The sequence below is a fragment of the Centruroides sculpturatus genome, unplaced genomic scaffold (assembly GCF_000671375.1).
Source record: "Centruroides sculpturatus isolate CEXI.00-Female unplaced genomic scaffold, Cexi_2.0 scaffold215, whole genome shotgun sequence".
Lineage (NCBI taxonomy): Eukaryota > Metazoa > Arthropoda > Arachnida > Scorpiones > Buthidae > Centruroides > Centruroides sculpturatus.
In genome coordinates, this window is record NW_019384381.1 from 106,684 (window position 1) to 127,047 (window position 20,364).

At 29.6% G+C, this 20,364-nt stretch overlaps 1 protein-coding gene across 1 annotated transcript in view; it reads right to left on the reverse strand.

Moving 5' to 3' along the window:
• LOC111617886 (retinoblastoma-like protein 1) overlaps positions 1 to 20,364 on the reverse strand; it is a 133,897-nt gene that overhangs the window by 42,293 nt on the left and 71,240 nt on the right. Inside the window, exons 7-10 of the mRNA XM_023359235.1 lie at positions 19,784 to 19,848; positions 5,901 to 6,081; positions 3,375 to 3,544; positions 1,509 to 1,590 (exon numbers count right to left, since the gene is read on the reverse strand). Of these exons, the coding sequence (XP_023215003.1) occupies positions 1,509 to 1,590; positions 3,375 to 3,544; positions 5,901 to 6,081; positions 19,784 to 19,848 (498 nt within the window). The remainder of the gene's footprint in view (positions 1 to 1,508; positions 1,591 to 3,374; positions 3,545 to 5,900; positions 6,082 to 19,783; positions 19,849 to 20,364) is intronic.

Below are 20,364 nucleotides of genomic sequence, written 5' to 3' on the forward strand. Positions count from 1 at the left end.
AAAATACAGCATTCTTTGGAAAATGTTAAGCAGTTTTTTCTATTTTGACTGCCAATTTAAAAGACAGGTTTTCTGAATTGGGACAATCAAAACTGTTTAGCATACTGCTGCCAAAAAATATTTTTAGTTCAGACTCAAGTATATTTACTGAATATGGTCACAATGAAATGGCAGATATTCACAACTTCTTGCAACCACAATTCAGTGGAATAGATAAAAAATAATTTGACAGAGTGGTATTCTTTTTAAAGATTTGTTGTTGTCAGGTGTAATATGTCAATGGCTAAAGTTTATAAAATGTTAGTTGTAAATGGTCTTCTCTCAGATTACCCTAATGTAACAGTTATTGAATTTGTTCTTTCACTCCTCCCAGTGTACACTGTTGAGTGTGAGATTTCAGTGAGATGAAATTAACAAAAACTCCAATTCAGAACCATTCATAATGTAAAAAATGCCAGCAACTTGTTAGACATCTCCATAAATGGCCCTCCAACACAGAAATTTAACTTTTATTCAGCATTTGTTGCCTGGTGTGAATCAAAAACAAGAAGAATTGTTGAATATTGGTATGATACTGTGGGTTGTAACAATAAAATCATTGTTACATTAATAGTGCAGTATACTATAATAGTATACAGTATCTATGTGAATAAACAAATGTTTAAACAATAATATATTTTGTATTTTTCTGAGTAGCCTCACCAGTGAGAAATGTCAGCTACAGTTTCTAAAATTTTGCTACAACATTTTTTGTAAAATTAGCTAAAATGTTGCAGAAAATATTTTCCAGTTTTAAGCTTGCTGATATAAATATTAAACAATTAAAAATTTAAATAATAAATAGCAATAATTATATAAATGTAATTTAATTTGAAAGAATATAATAATTAGTATATATCACCATAATAATTATTTAGAAATTAATTAAATATATTTATTTATTGTCAATAAATTTACAATTTATAGTTTAAAATTTGAAACAAATATATTTGAGAAATTTGTTATTCAAAATAATAAATACAATTTTCATTCTCTTTCATTAAATGAGACCATTTGCTTGAATTTTTCTTAAGTTTGGGATCAGAATTTTGTTTAATATGTTGTCCTGAAGATGAAATCAATTTATCAAAATCTTTATTCTATTCTCAGATAATGAAGAATCAAATATTTTATCCATCATTATAGTCAATTATATTATATTTAATGTTACTAAAGGTAGGAAGTCATGATAAATGAACTCTTAATGATTTTTTTATCTTTAAACATATTTTAAATTAAATACGTTCATAAAAATGAATAAATAATGTAATTCAATAAATGTATTTATTATTAAAAACTATTTGTAATAAAAAGAACCAAGATTACATATGTAAAAGAATGATTAACAGCCGTATTAAACACATTTTAAGAATAATTGTATGTAGTTCCATGCAATTAAAATTGGAGTGGAATGTATTTTCTAGAAAGTTATAAAAGAAAAAATAAATAATATAATTGAAAAATAATACCTGAGCATAACATTCACAGAATATTTCACCCATTTCTTTCACTCTAGCCATTATAGCTTCTTCAGGATTACGACTACATTCTCTAAAATAAACACAAATTTTCTTGCATAAATAAATAAATTCCATTATCTAGTATTCATTGGAATACAAATTAGAAGTAACTCTACATTGATACATGCTATTAAAATGACATTTTATTAAATATTAAATTTTTGATTTTTCTAAACAAGCTTAAAACTCTTACTGTTTATTAAAATTTGCCATAGAATTAGATAAAAATGAAGGGCTAATAAATCAATAGCCCAACAATCAATAATCAAATCTATAGTTATAACAGACAGAAGTAAGTTTTAAAACAATTGACTCAAAATTAGGATATATTTAAATAAAATTAACAAAGTAAAACCTGGGGAGTAGCTTTCCAATTTTTAAAATACTCATGAAATTCAATTTGATGTTAAATAAACTACCGCTTTTAAAGAAGTTCCTGTATTAAAAGAGATTAAGTAAATTGTAAAATTGGGACTGAAATTTTAACTCTTCTGGATAATAGATTTTAGTAAATAGGGAATCACTATCATTTTTAAAACATTTGAAATTATTTTTGGTAGACGATAATTCTGTAAATATTTTTCTGCATTAATATTGTGGTCAAGAAATTATATGTCTGACTTCAAAAATAATCCACAATTCATAAATATTAAACTGATACCTGAATTGTTTGTTTCCTTAGTTATATCTTAGATCAGTATAATATGTTCTTATTGTAAATCCTAAAATTTAATCAATTTTGCTTTATATTTGTAGCATCTGGAATAATGCATGCAATTCTTCAATTAACTGAAAGATTGCTAAGCAAAATCTACCTATATATTTTACTAGCAGACCCTGCCATGCCTTGTTGTGGCTTAAAATGTATCTATTATAAATGTATAACACTTTCCCCATGGGGGGGAATTTTTCGAAAAATCCCTTCTTAGTGTACATTCTCTTGACGTACCCTATTAAAATGCAAACAAAAACGCAAAAAACTGCATTAAAAAAAATAATAGAAGCCTTCACGGTATAATAGAAGTTCTTCACGGTAAGCCTTAATCCTGTCCCTCTCCTCCATGGGGAAATATCAAAAAATTCCTTTTTAGTTTATATTCTGTTGACATATCCTATTAAAACGCAATCAAAAATGCAAAAAACTGCATCTAAAATAGTATAAATAGAAGCAGAGTTCTTTACAGTAGCCTTAATCCTAACCATCTCCCCCAATGGGGGGAATTTCGACATGTATATTATATAAAAACAATGTGTGTATTCAAATGCAGCATTGTGTCAAAATTTCAAAGGAATTGGTAAAAACAAACGGACATTACATTTTTATTTATATAGATAGATAGAAGATGATCTGCTTTAGTTCATCCTCACAGAAAAGCAAACTTAGGTCATCGTACTCCTAGCGCCATCTGTTGGACATAAAAACCTTAACCTAGATGATATCTTTTAATTTATATGAATGTTTACCGGAATAATATACAGCATATGTCCACTCTGAAGTTCCATTCTAAATATTGGTGAAAGAATTTTTGAAATCGGACGAGTAGTTTTGGAGATTACCCGCTGCATCCAAACTTACAAACATTACTTCTTTATAATATTAGAACAGAACAGATTAGGTCAGGATTTCAATTACTTAATACCATATTAAAAAGGACAATTTTCAAATACTGGCAAATAAAAATTAAAAACATTTGTATCCATGGATTAGATAACATTAAATATCAAATTATCAAGTTGAAATTTCTAATTTGCATAAAATATAATAACAGTTCTCAAAATATATAAGTTTTTTATTTTTATAAATTAGAGACTTACTTAAATATATCCAGTAGTTTTTCACTAGGACTAGTTTTGTATCCTGCTAATAAGGTTTGCAAACGACTAACACTTTGTGTTGCAGTAGAAACTGGTGTAACATTAACTGCTTCTTTATCTTTTAAATATCTTCTACCCGTTAAAGGTGTTGCTGGTGCTAAAGTTGTTGTCTAAGAAATACATAAAATAAATTTTGAATGGAAATGGTTTTACTTACAAAAGACAGTAATTTTTATCATGCTATTAGTATACTTTCATATTTATCAATTCCAAAATAATCACAAATCTATTCATAAAAAATATTACTATTACATTAACCCATGACTACACAGTTTCTTTTTTACAGTTTTTTCATTTGTATAAGCTGGAGATTTTCTGCTGATTTTTTATGCATAACTTTACTGCATGTAATTGTCATTCCTTAAATTTGATGATTTTGAAAAATCTTATAATGTGTCTTCTCTGCATGAGCCAAATTTCAATGTTTATTTTTCAAGTTTTTGTTTTCTTTATAGAATAATGTCCTTTCAAAAGCTCCCTACAACAGCCTTTGAAAGAACATACAAACTTTGCAATAGTGTGGGCTTATGTGAAAAAGCCCACAAAAGCTGGAAATAATGACAGGAGAACTGAAATGTTTCTCAGGACCAGAAAATGGTTTTATGTATTTTTTTAGGCACAAAACAAATCCACAAAAACATTTAAATTCTTGATAGTCATAGCACTCCAAGACTATCTTACAGAAACATCCATGACATCATGACTACTATTTATGACAATTGTGTAAGGCCTCCATAATGTCAGATCACCAAAAATGACATTAGAGCAGAAAATTACCATGTATGCATAAGCTCATGTAAAAAAGTTGTACATGATTGAATGCAAGATTTCTGTAGCAGTTTTTTGAAGGCTAGTAATAAGCAGAAAATATTTACACAGTTAATTGTATAGCATGTAGAATAAAAACATAGCTGAATAAATCAATTAGGTAAAAAATGCAAAAATATAGGGGGAAAAACTAGTAGCAGGGCTGCATAGTACAAAAATTGCCACTTGGCAATATTTTCATTAAAATGGCAATAAAAATATAAGCTAATATTGTGGCAATAAAAAGCCTAATCTTATTTCAACATTTGGTATGAAAATGAATCACAAAGTAGATGTCAGGAAAAATGACAGAATGTCTAGCTCCTGTGCATTAGGAGACCCATGCACCACAAACCTAGTGATTTCTTGATGTTGCATGGCAAGTTTGAACAGGAAAGTAATAAGTGACATTGAAAATTGAAGGCAGTTTTCAAGCGTTTCCAGATTGGGAATTTTTTTATCAGCTGAGACAAAATTTGGGGAATTTTTTGGGGGTGACATTTTTTTCACTTTGATCTTTTTTCAGTAGACTAAAGCATAAAAATTTTGACATGACAGAACACGTGAAACACTGCTTAAAAATTGTGATAAAATGTGTTATTTGGAATTATTCATTAAAAAATTATTCCTATTTCTAAGTGACAGCTTAACATGTTAATTTTGTTTTCCTGAATGTACTGATAAGGCTACCAGTTCCAGCATTAATTACTAAGAAAAACTGGTGGTAATAAATAATTTGAAGCAGTGAAAAAAATTTAAAACTGGCAAAATGATTTGGCAATTTTTTAAAATTTTCCAGAGTGATCCCTGTAGTAGGCATGGAAAAAATCACTGCTATTGTATGTGACTGTAGGTTAATCTCATGACCTGTTTTAGTTTTCACTAAATTAAATTTAAAGAAAAATGAGCAATTATTTATTGTGACATTGTCACAATGTCCGGCTGCAATTTTTAATCATATTTTTAATTTATTGATAAGACTATATCTCTTCTCTAAAATCGCACTGCTGTCAATGGCTGCACATCTAAAGGTATGAAAGAGTACAAGTAAGGAGTAGCAATTTGGCACAGAGTATTTGGTGCCCAAATCATGTGCACATAAAATAAACCAGACTTGTAGGTAGTCAGGGGACTGAGAACCAGAACAAAAGAAAATGCAAAAATGCTGAGACTGTTTCTACACAGGCACGAGTGTGAGATTTCAACATGCATTGCTCGCACTCTCTGAGACATAGTCTTGTCTCAAAAATGGCTTAGCTGTTTTACTTGTTTCATTTAGAATATATGCTCTCCACCTCAAATTACTGGTGGCTTGCCCATATACTCCATACTTTTCCTTTAACAGTAGAGTCTTCCCGGTCATCAATTAACTGTTTTCAGGGGAAGTTTTGAAATGAAATAATGTGATTTCTGGTTTAAATTGAACATTCTTATATAGTTAACTGAGGCATCCTGCCCTTAAGGTTTCCATATCTGGTCTCATCTTTCATCTATCAACTCCATTCTTGAGATTAAGGAAAGACAGATGCATGGACAAACAAACGACTGGAAATTTATAGGTCTACAACTTTTTCAAATTGCAACCCAAAAAATATTTGAAAAATTAATACATTACTTAATTTTAAAGTTAGATTTTAGTTGACTGATGAAAATTTTTACCTCTTCCAAATGTTTCTGCAGATTTCTTTTTGTCTGCCTCCATTCCATCAATTCTTTGCCTGCAATTAATTTTACACTTGGTGTTCCTATTTCTTCACTTGCATTTTCTACTAAAAATACTCTTTCATCAAAATCTCCAACATTAAGGACATATTCTTCATATTCTGCATTAATTGCTTTGCTGTAAAAATTGAATTGCATAATTTCAATAACTAACTATAGTTCAAATTTAAGTGTCAGATAGAAAATTCAGTTGAAAAAATTTTATATTAGTTCTGAAGATTATTAAAAATAATATTAAATATTGATAAATTAAATTCATACCATATTATTACTCAAGTTTTTACTTTATTATATAAAATATAATATAAAAATGTATTTAAAATAAATGTAAACAGTAATAACTTAGTAGTGTTTTTTTTAGACTGCTCTTAATATATCCTCCTTATATCACTGATTTGGATATATCACACATTTTTAATTTGCAATTACTGTATTTATAATCTTTATTGAAAAATATAAATTACACAAATTTTTAATGTGTTTATTATGAAATGTAGTAACGTATAATGAAATCATAACTGATATTTTGTTTTCATATCTACAGTATTTGTCTTTAAATGTCACTATTAAAGAAACAATAATGCTAAATGGGTGTCCACAATATCAATGTTTACACAAATGTCATTTAATACAATATAACCATGAATAAAACTCAGTAAAGGTAGCTGTAGGTTTATGCCAGTTCAATTTATGAGAATTCACAATAACGCCACTGCGCAACTTGCTGTTTCACACTGTAATTCCCTGATTTTCCCTATGCTAGACTGATTTTCATTTCAGTGTTGACGTATTTACTGAGCTGCGGCATTGCATATTCGTTACAACAAAGATTTTTATTGAATATATTTAATTTTTCTGTTTAATATTATTGAGTATGTATACATTTGCATTAAATTAATATTAAAATACTAAATGTTTAGGTACCCACGAGTCNGATTTCCAGTTTGCATCAGAAGATCATATATAGTTAATCGTGGCCTCCTGCCTCTAAGGTTTCCATATCTGATCTTGTCTTTCCTCTATCTAAGTTCATTCTCAAAATTAAGGGAAGACAAACGACTGTGGGAATTTATAGATCAACAATTTTTTTCAAATTTCAGCCCAATTATTAAAGTTTTTGTTACAATTCACAGATGATACTTCAATACGCTAAATTTTCAAATGCAATTTGCACAATTCTAAGTAAAAATACATGTTTGCACTAAGTTTACTGCCATTTTGAGTCTTAAAAATTGATTTTTTAAGATGAGTTAGTCTAGACATTTGTGAAAATCTGACTATCGTATGAGAATTTTTATATTTCTTTCGTCATTATTTCCGTTATTTCTCCCATTCTCACCCCGTTACCCGAGGAATAGACCCCGGATAATGAACTGCATAATTCGTCCGTCAAGAAGGTCATCCCTAGGACGAAGTCGTCCGAGGCGACTGCGGAAGAACTCCCCTCTCCCCGGGATGTTTGTTTGTTTTTACTAATTGGTCACACCGCAGACACCTTGTAAAAGAATAGTCTCCTGCGGGTGTCCGGTTGATGGAGACGGACGGGTGTTCCTGTATAGAGAGTAGACAAGAGGTCACCTACAAGGGTCACCCGTACAGTGAGAACATTACCAAAAATGGTCAGTCATCTCCCCAGGTGATGACGAATTTAACATTAATTGGTCAAGCGATGTCTGCATTGTCGTCACCCATGACGGGGGAGACTGTCATAAATCGGGAGAAGTGACAGTTTGCGTCAGAAGAATCCCCGAGATTTCCCACGCTAAAAAAGTATAAAAGGGGAATGATCGGAGATCTCGAGGCGATCATCGGANTGCCTGTCATCTATGTGGCAAATTCAGACTTATGTCGACTGCATCTCATATGGCAATCTATTTTTTGGATGACTGCGAATGGCAGGAAAATCGCCCCTTTTATTGTAATTTCTGACCAATAGCGTAAAAGGATTTACGGTTGCTAACAGGATGTGCAGGGTCGTGCAGAGGGTAGATAATCAGATGGTTTGATTGTGATAAGGAATGAACTCTTGGAAAGGGAAATTGATTTCTCTTCTTTCTGTAAAAAGTGACACTGTGTCTCTTCCTTTTTTGTAAACAATTTGGAAAAACTAGATATAGAAATATATCTAGTTTTTCCAAGTTGTTTACAAAAAAGGAATAATAATTATTAGTCTGTAGGTAATCATTAACAAAGACATAATTGCCCAACTAAAATATCATTTACATATGGCTATATAATTACTTTTTCTTCGGTTATCATTAAAATTTATTCTACTGTTTTTTACATCATATCTAATCACTTTTTTAGTGGATTTCAAGTGAAAAAAAACTAGTAATTAGTCTTATATATATGTATATGCAGGAGCTATGATAACTTATTGACAGTAATTAGAAAGTATTTGACTTTAAACCAACATAAATTTTATGTAATTTTATTTAATTTTTATTAAACTGAATATTTGATCAAATCATTTTATTATTTCAGTCAGAAACATGTAAAATTCTTATTCCTGAACTAGAGTTAGAAGTTGGATCTCATACATTAGGTAGCAAGTTTACAACCCTAGAAGGTTTATTAACAAATATTAAAGAGCAGGTGAGAATGTTAAGGTAAAAACAAAAAAATAATAATTTTATTCAATTTATATTAAATAATTGTCAACATTGTAGTTGAAAATGGACAATCCATTTACATTTGGCGATGCTGCTAGAAAACAACATAAAGAAAAGATGGAAACATTTCTAAATAATTTAGATGAGGTAAGATAAATGAATACATTATTGTTATTACAGTGTTATTGTCATCATCATACATTATATGAAAAATATATAAGATTAAAAATTGAATTTAGAGAAATAATTCAATTTTCTTGATGTTCAAGATAGGTTTCCATAATATGTAATTAATTATAAATTCTCTTAAAATTCTACTTCTTATTCAAATTGTCTACAGTTGAAAAGCACTTTCTATTCCAAGGTTTACAGAAACATTTTTTGAAATGAAATAAATATTGTTAAATATTGAGTATGGAGTTGCAGTTAAGTTCATAAGTCAAGCTTTTCAGCTGAAGAGTAGTTAGGAAAACTGGTTCACACACCATCTCTTTTTGAAAGAGAACCAGAAGATGATAGTCAAGATCAAGATCTTGATTCCTACAACAACATCAAAGCAGATCTGAATGACTATGTAATAATCATATCAAAAGACACTAAATTGGATTAACTACAAAACTGTAATAATTTCAAATGTAATTATAACCGATAAACACAGTCAATAAATGATTTTGATAGTTTGGAAAATGTGTGAATAATTAAGATATTTCTTTCAATTTTTTTTTTTTGTGTTAAGGTTGAGGAAATTTTGTAAATAGAAAGTATAGTTAACTCATAAACTGTCAGAATATGTTGTATTTATTAATTTTAAGTCTGTTTATTAGTTTTTTAAATTTTTGTTTGTTATTATCAATGTCACAGATTATCAATAATCAACGTGTAGCCTATTTGTGGCAGGACTCTGAAAATTCTTTACTTTTCAGAACCTGTAATATCTAGAATAATTACGCAATGCTGTCTTAATTTTTAACCATATTCAGTAGCTTTAATAAGTGCATTATGCCAGTTTGTGCAAATTGGGCAAGGATACAAATAAGTATGAAGTTTTTCTTCATAAACCTGATTATTAAAGCCAAACAAAATGCTGAATTATTGGGCTATAAGCTTCATGCCTCTATTAAAGCAGCTGAGGTAGACAAATCAAGAATACTAGACAGGAAAAGAAGTACTGCAGTGCATCTTGAAAACAAACTAGAAATCTTTGAGGCTACAGGTGGAAAAAACACAACATTTGTCTTCTCTTAAATGCATTAAAGACGATGCCACCCGCACCAATTGAATCGGAAAGGGCATTCTCGTTAGCAGGATTTTTTATTATTAAAATAAGAACCAGATTGAGTGATCAGAGTATTTGACCATCTTTGCTTTTTAAAATCCTGTTATAAAAATTTACAATAATATTTTGTATTATGTTTTATTTAAAAACCAAAAATTACCTTCTAAGTTAGAAGTTTGATGTAAGTTCGTTTTTTTTCTTTAAATTTTCAATTCAATTGAAAGGTTTTTTTAAACCATTTTCAACAAACTTTAATAATTTTTTTTTAATTCAAAAGTAATTTTTAATACATATTTTACACAAATTTATTTTATGTCTTAAAAATAATTAATTATATCTCAGGAAACAGATCATTTTTTTTCTAGAAATCCCAGAACAAGCAAAGGACTGGGAAATGAGAAACCCTAATAGTAATAACTTCTGCCCTTGAAAAAACTCTGGTCTTAATAAACTCTGGTAATATCTGTTTTAAAAGTAAACCTCCCTAGGTTTTAATCAAGGAAATATACTGCAGTACATTGATCTGTTTAACATTATTCTTTATGATCAATAATACTACTATGTTATTAGGGCCTTGATTCATTTCTGGTTTCATACGTGTAAATTTAAAATATTAATTATTTTTCACTAAACATTTTTATTTCATTAAAACTTTAGTCAATATGAAATGAAAATTTTCCTTAACATTTTAAACAAATGTTTGAGGCTTTTTTTAAATAGTTAATGGAACTAACTGCTTTGAAACAAACTAAGTGCACTTTTTACAGTAAATATTCTAAAAGATAAATGATATATGGAATAGACTTTTTTGAAGATTTGATCCGAATATCCTATTTGAAGAGAAAAAGTGTTCTTTAATAATTGATTAAAATTTATTATTTTTGTTTAGTTTTAGAAGTTATATTTTTCAATAAGTATTTTAAAATATTGTTCAAATAAATTCAAGTAAACATTGAACACATCTACTTTTTCTTCTATTGCTTTTCAAGCTTAAATGGACATAATTTAGGATAATGTAAATGCATAAAAATTATTATTATTATTTTCTGCTACAGATGTAATGATTATTCTTTACACTTTAAAAAATAAGTGGGGAGAAATGCAAATATTTTACTGACCATAATTTTTAATGTTTAAAATTTTTATTTAAAAACTATATTTATTATAAGAAATATTAAGTTTTTTTTCAGTTCTATTTCATTAATCTACTTTAAATAACAGGTATGTAAAGGAAATAAAAATGTCACATTCATTATGGATGATCCTTGTGGAAATTGTTATATACAGGTATATTTTATTTTAATCTTTGAATTTGTTGTTTGTTTTTAAAGTGTAAATTTAAAATTTATTAATTGTAAATTTCATGTATTAATATCTTATATTTTGCATTTATTTATTTAAACATTATGCAAGTATAATACAATATTAGAAACTTTTATGTAGAATATTAGTAATGTAATTTTTTTAGAATTTTTTACAGAAGATAATTATTTTGTGAACATATATTATTTTTTTTATTTGTAGAATATTTATGCACCTGATCCAGATCCAAAGATGACTGTAGTTCATTATGAACGAACATTTGAACAGAATGAGGAATTAGGATTAAATGACATGAACACAGAAAATTATTCTTAATATTTTCTGTTATATATTGTATAGTATTAAAAAATTAAAATATTTAAGTTTTGTTGTATCTAGTGTTTTTTGTTTTTGTATAGTTTGTACATGTAAGTTCAGATTTTATTTAAAATTACTTGTAAATATGTATAAAAATTTGATTGTAATTACTCTCTCTGGTTATTTTAATTTATAATTCATGTGAATCAACGTGGATTATAAATTTCCATATAAAAGGACATTCAAGATATTAGATATATTATAGAACTAACTGTGTTTGTCATCATTATCAGAAAAAATATAGTGGGTTAGTACATGCTCCAATTGCCTTTTTATTTTCTATAATCTTGCCCACATCTTCATCAAAAAGAGTGTCAGAGCCATGCAGAGACAAGAATCAAAAAAATCTAGTACAGTAAGAGCCCGCTTAATGCTGCCTCACTTAACGCTGATAATGCAGTCTGCTTGAAGCCTTAAAAAAAAAAAGCTCAAAATTTACATTTGGATTATTGTGGCATTTTATTGATTCGTATATAATACAATTATTTATGAACACAAACCAATCAGAAAAAGGTGGCAAAAAGGTGTACTCTTTAAATCTATGTTTGTTTGGTGCAATTTTGGAAAAAAATATAACATCATGGATGCCATAGGAAATATTGACTTGGCTTGGCAAGAATTAACTGATAAATGCACGAACAAAGTGTGGAAGAAGTTATGGCTGAAGATATCCAAGAATTCTCAATACGAGCCTGTCGCTGTATCGTTAGGTTGACCAAACTCAACCTAATCAATACAGCGGGACTAGGAGATATAGACAAGCAGGATATTGAGGAGTTACCGCAGGTTTCTGGTGTGAGCCTTACAAACGACAGCCTTCAAGAACTGGCAGAACAAGGAATTCATTTAGAACTGAAAAATAGAGATTCTGAAAACAAAGAACCCAAAAAATTTTTCTACAGATTTCCTTAGTAAAAGTTTGGTAACAATAACCGAAATCATTGATCAAATTGTAGTGAATGATCCGGATTTTGAAAGAAGTGCAAAAGCAAAACGAAACATTTTGGATGCAATCTTCTGCTATTGACATTTGCTTAAGGAAATAAAAAAGCGACAAATGAAACTTCATGACTTTATTGCAAAAAAGAAGAATTTCAGAAAAGTCAGGACCTTCATCACAAAAAATGAATTTTACATTTCTGTGCGCATATCTTTGTGTGTTATTTAACATATATTAGTGTGCAAATTGATATAAAAATAACTTAAAATTGAAGTAAAATTTGTTTATTTTTGGTTGCGTGTTCCCCTAGCCCTATTTACTCTATATTAAAATGACCTTGTTTAACACTGTTTCGTTTAGCGCTTTGTCGTCTAGGAACACATCCCCCACATTAAGTGGGGTCTTACTGTACCTGTTATCTAGATGGGTATTAGATTCATGCAATTGCATGGAATGATATAAATTTAATTTTTAAAATGTATTTTATGTATTTTGTATTATATTGTATTAATAAATAAAATTATTTGCTTATGTTTCACTTATGTAGAACCTAACCCTATACCTCACTGTAAATATGGGTTCATTTTACGCCGATCCGATTTGCGTTGGCTTTTGTAGGAATGGAACTGTGGCATAAACCGAGGGCTACTTGTATTGCAAAACTAAACTTATTTTATATTAGAAACACATACTAATGAAAGAATAGAGATAGAGATTCCATAGAATGTATAATCTGTTTAGTATAAGCCCTGAATTTTTAGTACTCAATTATATTGCACTATTGAATATATCATGCTTTTTCTTTGTTTCCTAACAAGCATGATATAATGAGGGGCTACTGTATTAGGATTAGAAAATTACATCAATCAATGTGTAGCAATAAGTTTTTATATCCTGGTACTTATCATTATAGACTCTCTTTAACATTCAAGTAAACTAACAGGTAATTTGCTATATGTTTATTCGTTTTAAATTTTTAAAAAATATATACAGTAGAGCATCGATTATCCGACTCAATTGGGGATTCAGGTTGGTCGGATAACTGAAAAATCGGATAACCGAAAAAAAATTAAAAAAATACATTAGTATAGTATATTAGTATATCCCATGTAATTAGTATATTAGTATATTGCAATTCACCAACTTCGCATTGAATTTTCATCGATGTTAAGCCTAGCAAATTCTTTAAAAAAATAATAATAATCGTCGCTATTGTATCGTTAAAACTTATTTTTAAATTATTTTATTGCTCACAAAACAAACAACCACTCGTAATTAGAAAATTAAGTCTCGTTTAAATACTGGCCTCCCTTCAATGGTCGAACTGATGTTGCCAGCTAAAACATGCAAAAATTTAACAAAAATAATATTAAAGTAGCCAAGACATAGCCAAATATTGTAGTGCCACATCACTAGTGGACATTTGAAATTTGCCGACTAGAATGATCGGTTAACCGATGTGACGGTTAATCGGGGGTCAGATAATCGATGCTCTACTGTATTTTTGTCAAAATTCTTCTGAAGATGAGAAAACTTGAAACATTATAATCTAGATATTTTTAAAAAATAGCCTGTTTCATAAATATAATAATTAATAATAAAAAATTGCCTATTTATTTGTAAAAAAAACTGCTTTGCAATTACTAAACATCCTACATTACTTTTTGATTATTTGATTTGATATAATTTTCAATACGTTTTTGTAACATTACAATAGCAATTTTATTATTTAATTAATCAATACATTAAAATTGTTTTAACTGAAAACAATATTTTAAAATGAAATAGTATTTCTATTAAACCAAATAGCAATAGAAATATACAGTAATACCTTGGTACTCAAACTTAATTCATTCTGGAAGGCTGTTTGAGTGCTGATCTGTTCAGCACCAAATGAATTTTTCCCATAAAGGAACAATATAAATTAGACAATCCATCCCAGACCCCTAAAAACACACTTATGAAAGCATTTTAACTAAAATTTAACACAACTTTAACAAGAAGTTTACAAGCCTAGCATGTATGTATCATAAAAAAACAAAAAAGCCAAAGAAATGAGAAAGTTTACAGTACTGAGTGACAGCTACAGGAAGACTGACACATTTCCTTTGTTTCAGCCAGGAATACCAATATGCCATACAGAATGGCAAAATATACCTATTAATTATACTGGGTTGAATGAAAAGTTTTTTGGTATTTTTAACAGCTGTTGTTACTTAACACAGATGTGTGATTTAATTATAACAGTTGTGAAATTTAACACATTACTGCTAAAGTAAGCTTGTATTTTGTTTAGAACCTTATCTTAAACTTTTTATTTCCAGATATTGTTTGAGTAAAATCAAGTTGAAATGCCTGTAGATAAAATGTACAGTATAACCTCTGAACAGGGACACCATCACAACCAAAAAGTCTGTCCTCTATTTAGAGGTACATGCCAACATGAAATTTTAACATGGTCATTTAAAGTGAATATAATGGATTATGAAAACAGCAAATTTGCATTTGTAATGTGAAAATACCAAAAAGTATACATAACATACAGGATGAACCAAAAGTAGATGGACAGTAAATGATAACATTTATTGAGATTACATATACATATATATTTTGAGATTGCATATACAATTATACAAGGTGCATCTGAAAAGTTCAATGAATGGTCCCATAGTTGAATAACCACGCTGGTTAGGATGTTGCGCTCATGCAGACGTAGTGAGAGACTTGCCAACTAGTGGCCTCTAGAATCAAAGTCACGACAGTTAAACGAAAGTGCGCACAACAAACAATGCAACACAATCAGTGTGAGAAGGAGTGTCAATGCAAAATGGAGCAATGTGTGAACATCAACTTTGCTTCAAATTAGGCAAAATGACGACGGAGACACATGAATGTTAGTAAAAGTGTATAGTGTGGAAGCAGTGAGTAAAAAGTGTGTTTTTGAATGGTTTAAACACTTCAGAGACGGAAAGGAAGATGTCGACAATGAGCCGCATTCTGGTCGACCATCGACAAGCACAACTCCAGATAACATCGAACGAGTGCGACGGATGCTTGTGGAACCTGTCTTTGAGAATGATAGCAGAAAATTTGAAGATAAGCAAGGACAGTGTGAGCCCATGACAGGCGCCGATCATCCGCAAGCATCCATCACACTCATTCAATGTTGTCTGGAGTTGTGCTTGTTGACGGTTGAAGCATTTAAACCATTCAAAAACACACTTTTTACTCACTGCTTCCACACCATACATTTTCACTAACATTTCATGGGTCTCCATCACTGTTTTGCCTAATTTGAAGCAGAACTTGATGTTCACACGTTGCCCCATTTCGCAGTGACACTCCTTCTCACACTGACTGTGTTGCATCGTTTGTTGTGAGCACTTCCGTTTAACTGTCGTGATTTCGATGCTAGGGGCCACTAGTTGGCAAGTCTCTCACTATGTCTGTGTGAGCGCAACATCCTAACCTGCACAGTTATTCAACTATGAGATCATTCATCGAACTTTTCAGACGCACCTTGTATGTAGGCTACTAATGCAATACAATACAATTTTATTAATGCAAATGGCTCAAACTGCTGTCCATCACAATTTACACAGCTTTGAAGTCTACATTTCGCCGTTTCATACTTCGACAAGCATTTTTGCACAAGTATCTTCTTGTATTAATTTCTTGAAATGCATCTCTTATGCAATTTTTCAACCATTACCATAACCAAGTTAAATATACACCATTTTTATAGTATAACCATAACACACTATTCCATCTTCTGTCCACCTACTTTTGGTTCACCCTGTATAATTAAAATACAGTCTGGTCGACTGTATTTTAATTATACAGGTTCCCTATAATTTAGACTGATTCCCTATAACACAAGTTCATATAGTTCGGATTCCTGTATCACGGCAAAAAAATTGTGACAGTATTCGTAAAAAACACACTAAAAAAACTCGTATAATTCAGCAAAACGTCATTGCCGACTCGTGTCGTGATAGGATTGGTCGAATCTAGACCAATAGCAGATATTGCACAAACCGTTGAGTTTAAACGAGCAGCGGACCTACGAAAAACCATTTATTATTTAACGGCCATTAAAATTATATTTATATTAATGATGTCTCCAAAGTTCAGCGAATTTTTCACAGAAAAATAATTTATCAGGAAACACGCACCCACCGTTCGATGCGCCGCTCCACGACGAAAACAAGCTTAAGCAATGGTGTCATCAAATGGTGCACACTAGGTAAGTAATCCTACAATTTTTTGTTTATAGCATAGTTTATATGGATTATTCCCAAAAAATTATACATGTTTTGGAAATGTTGAGTCAAATTAGTCTAGAATCGATTAATTTTATGGAAGAAAACCTTTCAAACAGTCATAGTCTGTAAAGTGCATACGTGCCGGGCTGTGATTGTCTCATGTATTTAATTAAGGACTCGTACAACATGAAATTCATAAAAGACGGAACGTATCTACCGAGTTATAGGGGGGGTCTACTGTATTGTAAAAATTCTCCTATTATCATTCTTTAATAATTAACAAACACTGCTGATTATTCAATGTAATGAATCAAAAAATTCTTGCTATCTTTTTGTTCATTTCTTTTAATGCTAGCATTCTGTGAATGTCTTACTGTGTAACTTTAAGAACTACATGTAGTTACTAACCATGATTTAATAATTCTGTTAATTAAATTCTTATTTTTTTTGATGTTACTATATATTTCTATCATTAAACTGAAAAATTTGAATTTCTAAACATTAATAATATTCTAATATATATAATAAAGATGCATTTTTGAAAAATCATCTTAAAAATCTGCATAGTATTGAGGTATTTTAAAAGCAATGTAATTAGTACATCTACATTATCCACAGTTGTATTACCTAAATAATAAAATAATAAAAAGTTGTGTGTTGAAGTATAAAAGTTTCATTATTATGAAGTATAAATATTTCAGTATTAACATACTTCTCATTAAAATTATTATTTAGCTTATTTTATTACAAGCTATTTTAATAACACTATTTCAGAAATACTTACTTATTTTCTTTAAAATTATTTAAATCCAGCAAACCTGAAAGTGTTTCAGGTTTTCCTTTTAAAATCTAAAATAAAAAAATAAAATTTACTAAGACAGAAAAGAGAAGATAATATCATTACATTAATTATTAAATTATTATTCACTTATGAGAATCTTATTATAGCCCAGTAACAACAAAATTTTTCATGAAAACTAACATTTTCAACCATAAACACGGTCTTCACCAGGTTTTTAACCAGTAAGATTCAAACATGGAACACATCAAAAACATGTTTAAAAAGAGATAAGATATTTCTAAAAACCTATATCCAAGAAAACAAATAGAGAACAGAAATAAGGTACCATTGTGTATATATTATACAAATTAAGCCAGTACCACAGCAAAGACAAAACCCGATGAAAGTCGGGCACCAGTGTCTACATGACTCCCCTCAGAGACCACAGATTCCAAAGTGATCTAGTATACATCAGATCCATGAAGTGTTCATTAAGCAAAAGAATGCAGGAGCACAAGTATAATATCGCCAACCAAATGCATACCACTGCACTATCCACCTATGCTTTGGACCCCAAAATATAGGCTGACCTCCATAACGCCAAATTGGTTAGGCAGTCACATCAAATTGAACACCTTTGCAACCGTGAGGCATTAGAAATTTACAAAGCCAGCCTAGCCAGTAACTATATTAACTCAAAGGATACTTTAATATTTTAAGACAAAGTTTGCCCAAACTGGGACCAACATTTATTAGTTCTGTGTTTTAGACAATACAATTCCAGCGACCAACCTTCCTTTTTAGGCTACTAACCGCCAAAAATGCTAAAAGGCCTTAAAAACACAAAAATTTTTTAAAATAGGAACTGGTGACATACGAATGTCTTCTTGATCCATCTAACCTTCTTGGGGTGTTTCAGCTTTTTATCCACTAAAAGTAAGCGCTGGAGAATGTAGATTAGAATGACTTCCTCCTGATGACGATACTTTACAATTATGATTCTTAATTCTTTTCGTCAAATGATGCTGTTACCTAAGCGTGGAGGTGGTATTATGAATATGATAATGTTTGATTATGTTATGCTATGATAATGTTTCCTATGCGTGGAGGTGGTGTTATGAAAAAACCGGGAAACTCTAGCATTTAGCTACCTTTTCCTATGCCTTTATTTATATCTTATTAATTATTGTTTTTTGTGTAGAGATAATTATATTGCTATTGGGACATTTACAGTTAAAAGTTATCTACACGCATTTAAATTGTTCCATATTTTAAAAATAATTTTTAAACGTTGTTCGACACATTCCATGTTTGAATCTTACTGGTTAAAAATCTGATAAAGACTGTGTTTATGGTCAAAAACATTAATTTTCATTAAAAATTTTGTTGTTATTGGGCTATAATAAGATTCTCGAGTGTGGATTATCCTTACCAGTAATTCTGTAAGTTGTTTTAAATTATTATTATTAATCAGTGAATGAAAATCACTTATTGATCAGTTATGTAGTTATCATTAATTAATCAGAAAATTGAGTGAACTAAATACAATGCTTCAGCTGTCAAATATATATATATATGGAAGAAAACCTTTCAAACAGTCATAGTCTGTAAAGTGCATACGTGCCGGGCTGTGATTGTCTCATGTATTTAATTAAGGACTCGTACAACATGAAATTCATAAAAGACGGAACGTATCTACCGAGTTATAGGGGGGGTCTACTGTATTGTAAAAATTCTCCTATTATCATTCTTTAATAATTAACAAACACTGCTGATTATTCAATGTAATGAATCAAAAAATTCTTGCTATCTTTTTGTTCATTTCTTTTAATGCTAGCATTCTGTGAATGTCTTACTGTGTAACTTTAAGAACTACATGTAGTTACTAACCATGATTTAATAATTCTGTTAATTAAATTCTTATTTTTTTTGATGTTACTATATATTTCTATCATTAAACTGAAAAATTTGAATTTCTAAACATTAATAATATTCTAATATATATAATAAAGATGCATTTTTGAAAAATCATCTTAAAAATCTGCATAGTATTGAGGTATTTTAAAAGCAATGTAATTAGTACATCTACATTATCCACAGTTGTATTACCTAAATAATAAAATAATAAAAAGTTGTGTGTTGAAGTATAAAAGTTTCATTATTATGAAGTATAAATATTTCAGTATTAACATACTTCTCATTAAAATTATTATTTAGCTTATTTTATTACAAGCTATTTTAATAACACTATTTCAGAAATACTTACTTATTTTCTTTAAAATTATTTAAATCCAGCAAACCTGAAAGTGTTTCAGGTTTTCCTTTTAAAATCTAAAATAAAAAAATAAAATTTACTAAGACAGAAAAGAGAAGATAATATCATTACATTAATTATTAAATTATTATTCACTTATGAGAATCTTATTATAGCCCAGTAACAACAAAATTTTTCATGAAAACTAACATTTTCAACCATAAACACGGTCTTCACCAGGTTTTTAACCAGTAAGATTCAAACATGGAACACATCAAAAACATGTTTAAAAAGAGATAAGATATTTCTAAAAACCTATATCCAAGAAAACAAATAGAGAACAGAAATAAGGTACCATTGTGTATATATTATACAAATTAAGCCAGTACCACAGCAAAGACAAAACCCGATGAAAGTCGGGCACCAGTGTCTACATGACTCCCCTCAGAGACCACAGATTCCAAAGTGATCTAGTATACATCAGATCCATGAAGTGTTCATTAAGCAAAAGAATGCAGGAGCACAAGTATAATATCGCCAACCAAATGCATACCACTGCACTATCCACCTATGCTTTGGACCCCAAAATATAG